The 11,750-nt window shown below is 42.2% G+C and overlaps 2 protein-coding genes across 2 annotated transcripts; both read left to right on the top strand.

Moving 5' to 3' along the window:
* Window positions 1-871: 871 nt before the first annotated feature.
* LOC138584511 (protein S100-A16) lies at window positions 872-7,592 on the top strand. The gene is made up of 3 exons (XM_069656766.1): window positions 872-991; window positions 6,922-7,043; window positions 7,151-7,592. The coding sequence occupies exons 2-3, from the start codon at window positions 6,924-6,926 to the stop codon at window positions 7,304-7,306; spliced, it is 276 nt and encodes a 91-aa protein (XP_069512867.1). The 5' UTR covers window positions 872-991; window positions 6,922-6,923; the 3' UTR covers window positions 7,307-7,592.
* A 3,149-nt stretch (window positions 7,593-10,741) lies between these two features.
* Window positions 10,742-11,159, top strand: s100t (S100 calcium binding protein T). The gene is made up of 2 exons (XM_069655538.1): window positions 10,742-10,903; window positions 10,995-11,159. The coding sequence occupies exons 1-2, from the start codon at window positions 10,742-10,744 to the stop codon at window positions 11,157-11,159; spliced, it is 327 nt and encodes a 108-aa protein (XP_069511639.1).
* Window positions 11,160-11,750: the final 591 nt, after the last annotated feature.

The following is an 11,750-nucleotide window of genomic DNA, read 5'->3' as shown; positions in this document are numbered from 1 at the left end:
AGTGTCCTCGGATACTCTGTTACAGCTCCGTGTGTGTCACTCACTTGATTGTGTGCCCGACAGTTTGAAAAAAATGGGACAACTGCCAGATAGGAAACACCCTAAAGTCTGTTTCAAGTGCAGAATGATGTGTTTTTATCAGTATTTCTTCGCACCCAGCAACTGCCAAGCTGGCACACACTCTGAATACTATTATAGAAATATTAGAACCAGCCCTAGCTGTTTCCCAACACACACAGCTGCTTGTGCTCACAGGTCTACAAGGGTGTAGCAGAGTGGGAATGTATTTTCTGAAAACTGAGAATGTGTGTGTTAGCACTATGTTTTCTTGGCTCGTCTAATTCTTGGAAAACGCTTCTTGTGCTGTTTAAAATCTCTCTCCAGGACACAAACAGAGGCGTGTTGGCAGGTGAAAACTGGAACTTAAATCTTAATAAAATGTGAACACGTGGGGGTTTCTTTTATTGTTTCATTGCCCAAGCCTTCTGTTCTTTTGGTTTATAAAGTGTCCTTTCTAGTGAACACTATCTTTCCATTCTTCGCACAAGTGAGTAAAGTTTCAGGGTGTGGCTTGAATACATCTGTCTGTTGGGAAAGCTTTGAACACACGCGCACTTGAGACATGAGCGCGCGCTTGTTGCAACATGTTAAGAGAAAAAGTGATGGCAGAAAAAAGTAGAATCGAGCGTCAGACATACATAAAAATTACATCTTTTTTTTTTACAAGAGCACATTTAAAAGTTTTTATTAGCAACGTAACTGTTTGTTACAAAATGTTGCTGAAAAACGGTTGTGTTGCTCAAGCTGCGCCTCTTTCCACATTCCTCCTCTCCCAGGCACACGCCCTATGACAATGAAAAAAAGGTTGGCTGGGGAGAGAAGTTAAATCACGGAAAAGATATGTGTTGCTGGGTAATCTTGCTCAAGACTGCAGAGGAGGATCTGTGAGAAAGAAGGACAGCAGCTTCTACGGAAACCTTTTATCCTAACGGTTAGTCTGCCTTTTTCTTACTATACTCATTTGCTGTGAAGTATTAATTTATCGTGCTAACCGTTTTCTTGGCAAAATGATCAGTTTAGCTTATTTTCTCCTCTGTGTAATACATTTTGCATAATTAGCGAGCGTCTCTATTGTCATTCCCCAGTTTGGTGGCCACAGGGATCAGGTTCTCCTTCTTGGTAATCTAACCCCAATCCCTTTACACTTCCAGGGAAACCGGAGTCTCGAGTCACGTTTACTTATTTATTTGCTGTGTGTCAGTCCTGCCTCTGGTCGCTCTACAAATTGTCAGGATTAGCTCGGGCTAAATGTAAATGTGGGGCGCGGGCAAGCCCCTGACATCTCCGTTACGCACGGCGCAGACCAAGTTTTCGCCCCGTTAAGCAGCCAGACTGTGATCACTGTAGCAGCGCTCAGATTTGGCTCTTATCACTCTGAATTATTAAACTTATGATAAGACTCTGGTAGCGAGACTCAAATAGCTTCACCCTATTGTAGTTAAGGCGCGGATGGAGATATGCCGACCATGGTGATGACAGGTAACATAGAGGAAGTGAGTCAGTCACACCTCGTGCGAACAAAACGACCAGGGTGGAGCCGATCCACCTGGTCACTGTGGGTTAATCAATGCTCATGATGAACTATCAGACACCAGATCGGAATATTAATGACCTATGACCCGGGCTGTGGTCAGTCTAGTACACTCTTACCCTCTGATATAAAAGATACACTAACATGATGGTGATGAAGGGTGGCCCTACCTGACTCACCTGTAAACTGGTTTGTACTTGTCTAGTCTTAAAGCTACAACGAAACTCTTACGAGTGTCTGCACAAAACTCAGGCTGTGTTTGATTAATTAGGGAGGCACCACAGCGTGAACAAACACGTCAACTAACAGCTTAATTTTAATCTGTAGCACATTCAGGTCACTATTACAACAAAGAGAGAATAAGATATTAAAGAAGGAGACACATTTTGGGGATTTTTATGTATTGTTTATTCCCACTCAACACATCCAAGTGGGCCTCAGAGTGAACTTTTTTGGGAACACAGTGGCCCACCGGAGCATATACATGGGACAGACACGTGCATGCCATTTAAACAGCAAGCGTATGTCCCAAGTTCATTCTACTCATATGGAGCCCAACAAGGGCCCTTCATCCACCCATCTGGGCTGATCTATGTGGGGCCTTTAAGTTAAGTGAGGACATAACTGTCGAGGCCCTAGTTGGGTGTCCCGTCTTGGCCCCAAATAGATGAACCGATCAGGTTAAAACTAAAAGTCTTGTTAAGGTTGGAAACCTTCTTTGCTAGGAACACTGGGGCCAAAATTCAGCATTAAAACAGCAGAAAATAAAATAGAAAAGCAGAAAATGACAATATGAGGTGTTTTTAGGGGTTGTAAGACAAAGGATATATAATTAGCAAAAGACAAAAATATATTTAGTTCAACTGCTGTTCTTCTTATACTTGTCTCTCTGAAAGTTACTGGATAGTTTTACATCTTTAAAGCTACTGTGAGGAACTTTTGGCTTGTGTTGATTTTGGCGCCCCCTGTGGACAAAGCCGTACCTCTTAGTGGTGGTTTTTAACATAAAATCTCATCTTTCTTTCTTTAACAGTCATATGTGTCACTCACTTTAAATTTTTGCCCTTGAAAATGTAAACAAAGGCAGCCCCCCCCCCCCCAGTCAGCAGTTTCAGGCATTAAAAATAACTATACAGAAATAATCTTGTCGCTGATGGTCTGGTTCGCTTTTGTAGCTCATATAGAGTCATCAGAATTAATTTCAGTCTGTTTCATGACCAGTGGAAAACCCCTCACAGCAGCTTGCGTAAAAATATCACTCTTTTGTAATTCCTGGTTACAATTCAAAGACAACTGGAGTCACAAATAGCCATTTCCTTTTTTTTCTTAATTTTCAGTAACTGATCTAGCATGTATTTAGCACCAGTTCCAGTAAATCCGCACATAAAAAGATCAGTAATGCTCATTATACAATGCACTGGGCCTCACACATCAGCATTCATTTCACTTGAGTCATTACAACCACCATCTCCGTGCTGTGAATCAGAATGGAGCTCATGTGCTGGGAGGCCTCCTTTACACAGTCTTATCATGCAAACCTGGCTGCATGTTCCTTTCTACCAATTTGTAACTCTGTGGCCCCGATGTGTCCACTTTGACCGAAGCCTGATGGTTTCATGTTCAAGCCATTACACCCAGAAGAGACGCTAATAGACGGGGGCCTGTCAGACATTTTAATATATGTCCTGTGCGGATACAAACACGCTTACGCACCGGCCTGCCTGCTCCCTCGCTGCTGTCCGTGCTTGTTGAGGGTATTAGGAAGGTGTTGGGACAATTATAGTAACCTATGAAATAATAATGGCAAACAGCATGCTGATGACAGATGCTCACTTGTATGTGTGTTCACCTCTGTGTACATGTGTGTGGGTGCTGAAACAGAATCCAGGGTTTGGGTGCCTGCTCTCTGTCACCCAGTAATTAGGTTAATGCAACTCAAGTCCTAATTGGTGTTGTCGTCCTCTAGGTATGTGTGTGCTTCTAGCTTTCTATATGTTTATGTGTGTAGTAGTGTGCATAGAGTGAGCACTGAGGTGTGACATCTGTGTCAGATGGGAGATTTACCAGCTTCTACAGTTACTTCAACAACATGTCCACAGGCACTGATCATCATTAGCCGTCCTGTGGTTCTACTGCTGCCTCCTGGTAGTTTCCAATACACACTTTAAAGGCCTGCAGCGAAGCCTAACACCACAACGCTGCGATGCTTCTGCACTCCACTCAAGTATCTGCACCATTTATTCAGCTCTTTTGTTTTCTCTGACAAGGAAATCTTGTTTGTTGAGACAGCAGAAAGCTAAATGGGAGCAGAAACCGAAGAAACACCTCAGTTGGCTGAATTATGGTCTGATTAGGTTGCACATGCACTGGCCAAATAAACAGTATGCACTAGGCTGTAATTTTCAGAAGCTGTTTTTCTTGCAGTTGGTATAAACAAAATCAACTACTCTGTCTAAATGACATTATGTACCAATAATGTACAGTCCATACCTAACAGTTACTGACATAGTGTACTGTTTATGAACTGTTATACAATGAGCTGATGGAAATTATGTAATATATGCATTGAGGGATGGCAATCAAACTATAGTTGTGTGTAGGATGCGATACAATACAAAAGATACTATGCAATACTATATTATACAAAAGATACTATGCAACACTATGCAATACTTTATTATACAAACGATACTATGCAATGCGATACAATATGATAGGAACGGATGAGGAGGCAGTTTGAGTTTCCAATCTGCCAAATACCTCTCATGTCACTTCGTAGATACATTGAGACGCGCCTTAGTAAAGAATTTTGTAGCTGTCAGTTTTCTTTGTGTGCTTGCTGATGCACCCGTCAATATGTCAACCAGTTTGGCGGTCTAAAATAAGACGTGCATTGTTGTGCGAGAGGCTTTAACCTGTATTGATGTGCAACCAACTTACAATACAGTAATATACAAACGATACAATGCGATGCAGTAGGATACGATACAATATGATACAAATGATACTATGCGATGCAATACGATACGATACAAATGATACTATGCGATGCAATATGATACGATACAAACAATACTATGGGATGCAATACGCTACGATACAAATGATACTATGCGATGCAATACGATACGATACAAATGATACTATGCGATGCAATATGATACGATACAAACAATACTATGCGATACAATACGACACGATACAATACTGATACTAAGCGAAGCAATACGATACAATACAAATGATACTATGCGATACAATACGACACGATACAATAATGATACTATGCGATGCAATACGATACGATACAAACAATACTATGGGATGCAATACGATACGATACAATACTGATACTATGCGATGCAATATGATACGATACGATATGATACAAACGATACTAAGCGATGCGATACAATACGATACAAGCGATCCCATGCGATGTGATACTATGAGATACAATGCGATACAATACGATAGTGTAACGGACTGTGTGACATGCTGATGGTTACTGTTATAGTTCATGCTGTTATGTTCATTTAAAGAAAAGGACTGTTTAGGGTATTTACTGAATTGTCTAGAGGTCTGTGAATGTCTCCTGTCTTTTTAATTGTGGAACAATACAATACAATACGAAATACTTTGTAGTCCCCGTAGGGAAATTTGTCTTGGACTCGAATGCTGCATACATTTATCTGCCTCCACAGAACTATTAATAAATACAAAACTATATAAACAAACAGCAATTCAACATGTCAACAAAGACACACATACCGATGCATATTGTAGCAATGCCATACTTTAATGTCACTCAATTGTCATTATTAGACAACAAAATGTATATATGGATTATGTTTGTATCTTCTCTGAGGCTGTTTCATCTTACACCACATGTTAGAATGTTTTGCAGCTGTTATCACTTTGTCCTTTGCACACTGCATTGTGGGAGAATAGTGCACATCAATAGCTTACTATGATTTAAGGGTTTGTTAGTATGCATGCTGAGTACTTTATTATTATGAATCTACTATTATGAATCATTTCTTCATACCCAATGCAGAGCTGAAAATCTGTTTGTAATTATTAAGTAGTTTGGACGCAGCTCGTGTGTTTGGAATGTCACTGAACTTAACAAGGGAAGGAAAAGTTTCCTCCCCGCAGCTCTCACATCACAGCCCACAGTTTATATTTGTATGCATCTTTTCCAGCATTGCGTAGCTCCTTTTTTTGACATCATTAATAGTAAGAAAAGCAGAGGTGTTACATTAACAATGGCTCTGTTCTATTTAAGTGTCCCAGTAAGACATGACAGTGTGACAGCGAGCCAACACCTGGACGCTGAAACTGGAGCAGCTAAATGGAATGTAGCCATCTTTCATTTTATTATTTACACCTCTGCTTTTCCTACTGTGGCAATTTGAAATTGTGTCAGTGGAAAGGCCTTCAGTGATTATTGTCAAAGTGTATAAGCAGCGTCAGCATGCACAGTGGCTTCTTCATTCTGTGTAATACACTGTAGAAATGACAGGTCGTATGCAGGTGGGACACAGCAATAAGCAGAGTGAAACTGACTTAAATTTAAGCCGAGGATTTAGCTTCCATGATTCTGCCTTCTAGGCTACTTTAATCAATCATTGCTGTTTGACAGTTTATCAGTTCATACTTGAGCGCAGTATGCAGAGTATTCCTCCGGTGTGAGGGGAAGGGGTGCTGCAGCGGCAGACGGGCAGCAGGCTGTAATCTGAACCTGTGGCCTCCTGCTGGCTTCTGGGGATCAGATGTCCACCGTCAGAGATCACAGCTCCCATTGTGTTTACCTCAGAGACTCCCCTCCTCTTCAACCTTCCATCTCTCCCTCGCTCTCGCTCTGTTAACCTCGGAGAGCCCCCGGGCCAGTCCTCTTTCCTCTCTCTTCCCTCCCCCCCCCCGCCCACCCACTCCCTCTCCCTCTCCTCGTCTTCTTCTTGTATGCTGACATCACTCGGGTGTCTCACCTTTCTGACATGTTTATGTTCAGGGGAGAAAGCCAAACTTTATATAACTTCATTTTAATACACACTAATATGCAATATAATTTGATGGTTAATAATGAAACCCTAACTTTGCTCTTTGCAGAAGCATTTCAAGGTTATGATGTACTCTCTTCTCCAGCGATGTGCTCAATAACTGAAATGAGCCTTTTACCCGACCGAAACCTATAAAAGTACATTTTTATGTAATAAATATTCATGCCAACTGAACCCAACGGCATCATTTCTGGTGTCTAAGGTATGGCTGTATCGCCTTGTGCCACTTCCTGAACTTCATTTTTCTCTCTCTCTCTCTCTCTGCAGATATGGAGTCCGCCATTAAGACAGTGATCATGACATTTCTTAACTCTTCCAAGGGGGGCGAGAACCTGGAGGGGAAATCCTTCCAGAAACTGGTGCAGAAACAGCTTGGAGGTCTCATGGAGGTGAGGAACCACCCTTTTTTGTAACCCTTTGCGGTGCAGGAATAATCAATCGATTTCTGCGTTTTTCTAATTTAACAATAATTCTCTTCCTCGCCTTTTGTGTTCAGGATACGAACTCCACCTCGGCCGTCAAGGAGATGCAGCGGGGGCTGGATGCGAACGCAGACGGAAAGGTCAGCTTCCAGGAATACCTCACTCTGATTGGCTACGTGGCCAACTCCCTCAGTCAGAAGAAGTGTGAACCCAACGCAGACGCTCCATAGATGCTCGTGAAGGATCGGCGGATCAACAAATTAACACTTTAATTATCTTTTCTCATTTCCAAATGTTCCATACATCATGTATGCATTTTTTAACCATAGTCCATAATCATGTCAGTTAACGCTCTGATCTTCATCTTCATGTCTGTCAAGCTTAACCTTTTTTATCTCAGTCACATCGTATTGGTCTCCACTGTCAGGACACATTGAAGGACTCTGACCTGTTTTCATACAAACCATGCAGATGATACACGCTGTATTTTCAAAATAAAGGTTTTATATAACAAAATTGTGTTTGTAGTTGCCTTTTTTTCAAAGTGTCCTAATTGCTGATGTTACCAATTAAAAATGATGCCTCGACAAACTGCATCACGTCCCTGATCACTCAAACTCAGCCTGTATGCATCAACTATTGCAACCAGATCCCAGCATATAGTATACTCTTCCTATTGTGCACCAACCTCCAAGCTGCAACACTATACATACACACATGGCACACACTCACTCACTGACACAATACACTGCAGCAGCGAAACATAAACAAAAAGATGCACTTACAGGATGTTTGCTGTCTTGAGTACGATCTCTCTCTGCGAGTCATTCACAGAGACAGAGACTGAGCCATTGATCATAGAAGAGTGATCATTATATTTACAGACTTTGTTTCAGGATAGCTGAAAGGGAAGTTTTGCAACTTGCATGTGTTGGGGCGCTGGCGATGACAGTTGGTCACTTCTGTTTTAGAGCCTGGAGGAAGCGTCAGCATGGTTTCTCTCTTTAATATTATTTCTCGTACACATTTTTTGGGCTGGACATATTGTTTATGCACAACACAGTAACAAGTAATAAAATCAATCATATTAGTGAGGAGGAATGGTTGAAAACACTTTCAAACACTGGGGACGTTATAAAGGAGGTAATTTACTCAGTATAAGTGCCACAGGATGCACTTACTGAACAATAATCTACAGTATGTTGGAAAGGTCAGACAGAGACAGGAACATTTTTACATTCATTTTGGGGAAAAGTATAACAATACATAGGGAAATGCATAGGTTTAAAAAAATACCTATATCACCAAGACTATGCCAACTCTGAGAACAAACAATCTGTCCAACATATCTCTGCAATGAGTGATCCTCAGATTATGGAAAAGTACATCTTCTCTGGATCTTAAAAAGTGGATGGAATTTATGTTATAAATAATATCATATGAACAGATGTCAGCACGAATCAATGATGAAGGGGATATCTAGTTATAATCTCAGTTTAAAGAGCTCAGTTTCGTTGTCTTTGGCAGCATCTATGGCGATAGACTTTAATTGCGGGAGCACACTTCCCAGATATCCAGACAGTGTTGCATGTGTGACGTCCGCTGTTGGCTCTGGTTGTAACTCTTGTTTTTCCTCGCTGACGGTCGCTTTCCTTTTTAGACTGTTTGCCTTCATCTGACCGTCAAGTTTGTTTCTTTTTCTTTGGATTTTCACTTATTGTTGAAGTTGTATCTGTAGTCATCGATCTTTTCTTTGTTAGTTCAGCCATAGTAGATTACTGTTTACTCGCAACACTTGCAGAGACCGGAGAAGCAGCCGCTTAGCGTCTACATTGCGATGATGGAGAACGCGTCACTAACTGGGCACCGCTTTTTTAGCGAGAGTCGCACCAGACACCCAGTCTGTAATACTGCAGATGGAAAGGCTTTCATCAGTGGACCATAGGCTCAATCACCATTGTGTTACCTCGTTCGGTGATAGATGACTGAACAGACATTTATTTAAATCAAAATCAGGGATCAGGGGATCATTTTCTCGCTCAGAGCGTCCCTGCGACACTTTGAGGATCTGGTTGAATGGATGTAATCGCTTAATGTTTTTTTTGTGGTTTTGTACGTGCAAATTTATCACAGGCCTTTGAGTATTTTGTAACTTAAAGTTATGGCACTGTCGGTTCGTATATCTTTAAATAAATGAAAACGTTAATAACAACATTAACAACATTACAACCCCGACGCTCTGCTAAAACAAGTTATTCATCTTTGTCTTGGTGCTGTATTTATTTCAGCACTCCCTCGAAGACTTATATAAACGTCTCTCAAACTTCTGAGATACTTCACTTCCATGCATGCCGACATCTGAGAGGAACATTTACAGCACACAAGGTGCATTTGTGGTCAAATTAAGGGTACTTCAATTTACTTAATGTCTTGCTGCAGCCACACTACCATTAGTGTTTTTTGTCAATATGACAGAGTGTGTGATGGGGGGCAGGTGGATGCTCCGTGTGTCCATTCAGCATGTAGCAGGTGTCTGATGGGTAAACAGAGAAGGAGGAGGGGTAGGGGGGTGGGTGGGAAGGAGGAGATGAGCAACAGGTGGAAAGAGGATGGGTTAGGTGGGATGGGTGGAGTGAGGGGTGTATTTAAGACGCTGTCTTCCTCATCCTCCACATCAGTCGCTCCTACCTTCTCCTTCTCTGCACCCGACCAGCAGGCCAGCACTCATCCTCCGCTCAGGTAAGACATGATGCAGAAGGCAGACACTGAAAGCTGGGTCTGCTTTTCTCAGAGGCTGTTTCTGACTATTTTGACTTTTAGGAGTAGGTTCTTAGGGGTGCAGCTTTGGCAAGAAGGTGTCTGTAGGTGGGCTGCCTGGGTTGAAGTCCTTGTGCAAACCCACGACAAAGACAGGAAGAGCTTTCTGCTTATTCACTGATAAGTTCTGAGACCTTCATTTATCTGCCACAAATGTCTTTCTGGTATTTTAATGCTGCTGATTCCTGAAATGTGTGTCCATAGGATGTTCATTGTGATTACAGTCCTCACAGTTCAGAGGTGATGTAGGTTAAAAAAAAGGCAAGCACCTACACCTGTCTCTGGTGTTTTTCACCATCCGGCCGAGCTAAAGTAAAAGCCGGATCAGGTTCCCTCTGTGTGTCCTGGTTACATCTCCTTCTCCGCTGCTTCGGCTGTTTTACCAGCTTAGAGTTTCACTCTTATCAGCTGGCTCACATGTCCTGCTGCTGACTGCGCCTGACTCCCAGAGGTCCTCTTGCCGGGGCAAAGACACAAACAGATAGAGGATCAGTTTATCTGTAGCACAATCTTATCAGGAGCTCTGGCAGAGAGGAAACACTCTGGACGAGGAAGCAGTTTGAGTTTCCAATCTGCCAAATACCTCTCATGTCACTTAATAGATACATTGAGAGCCTTAGTAAAGAATTTTGTAGCTGTCAGTTTTCTTTGTGTGCTTGTTGATGCATCCATCAATATGTCAACCAGTTTGGCGGTCTAAAATAAGACGTGCATTGTTGTGCGAGAGGCTTTAACCTGTATTGATGTGCAACCAACTTGTCCTACATACTTCAGAGAGCACTTTTTGCAGGCACGTTGCTGATTCTCTCCTCCTCCCACCCATCCTCTTCTTTCTCTCCTTCTCCAGAATGTCTATGCCCAAATCCGAGAACGCCTCCACCCTGGAGAACGCCATGCAGCTCATGATCCAGACCTTCCATAAGTACTCTGGAAACGAGGGGGACAAGTACACACTGAGCAGGGCTGAGCTCAAAGAGATGCTGACCACAGAGCTCGGCCACTACCTGGGGGTGAGGAGATTAAAATGAACAAACACAAGATGTTTCAGAAGTATAAAATAGATCAGACCATCATTTCTGTTGTATATCCTCCCACATGCAGAACGCCCAGGATAAGGAGGCCGTGGATAAGGTCATGGGAGACCTGGATTCCAACAACGACGGGGAGGTAGATTTCACAGAGTTCATCATACTGGTTGGAGCTCTGACTGTGGCCTGTAACGACTTCTTCCTGGAGTACAACGACAAGCCAGAGAAGAAGAAGTGAGCACTGCCTCGACACAAAGATGTCCACTCTGCACACACACAAGCTCCAGGGAGGAAACAGCTAAAACGGGAGAGATGACCAGCCAAGGGCCTCCATGGAATTCCTGTGCACAAATACACACACACACACAAGTGTAATTCAGCAGAAAAAGTTTGGTGTTTGTGTATTTGTCTGCTATGTCCAATCAATACATTTCAACCTGTATTTACTGCTATGTGAGAATCTGGGTAGTTTCAGTCAGTTTCAGCACCTGTCATTGTTGAACATGTGAATATATCTCGCTTTCTTTTTCTTGTCATGTATTTTGTAACTCATCCAAGCAAAGGAATGTCTCCCTGGAAAGAATAAATGTGAACTTTACTCAAGAAATATAATGCTGGTTGTGCTTTTATTACAGCAGAGGAGACGAGAAGGAATACACGGTAGCCACAAGGTGGCAGTAATGAGCTAAGATTGAATCCAGTTTGTCTGACAGAGGATTATTGCATTACCTTTACTTTTCTTAGCGTAGGCTGGTATTGCACTTCGTTATATTTATGAAATATACAGTACAAAAGCTTTAGATATGAGAGACTGATGCCTCAAGTTCAA

Source organism: Semicossyphus pulcher, unplaced genomic scaffold, assembly GCF_022749685.1.
Source record: "Semicossyphus pulcher isolate SPU_LCO1_2020_fin unplaced genomic scaffold, fSemPul1.0.p SCAF_9, whole genome shotgun sequence".
NCBI classification, from domain to species: domain Eukaryota; kingdom Metazoa; phylum Chordata; class Actinopteri; order Labriformes; family Labridae; genus Semicossyphus; species Semicossyphus pulcher.
This window is presented reverse-complemented; position numbering and strand designations above follow the sequence as displayed.

Excerpts from the sequence above, each read along its gene's own strand:
- s100t (XM_069655538.1), top strand. The coding sequence starts at position 10,742 with ATGTCTATGCCCAAATCCGAGAACGCCTCCACCCTGGAGAACGCCATG. Across the intron at positions 10,904-10,994 it reads AGCTCGGCCACTACCTGGGG|AACGCCCAGGATAAGGAGGC; the intron begins GTGAGGAGATTA and ends TCCCACATGCAG.
- LOC138584511 (XM_069656766.1), top strand. The coding sequence starts at position 6,924 with ATGGAGTCCGCCATTAAGACAGTGATCATGACATTTCTTAACTCTTCC. Across the intron at positions 7,044-7,150 it reads AGCTTGGAGGTCTCATGGAG|GATACGAACTCCACCTCGGC; the intron begins GTGAGGAACCAC and ends TTTTGTGTTCAG.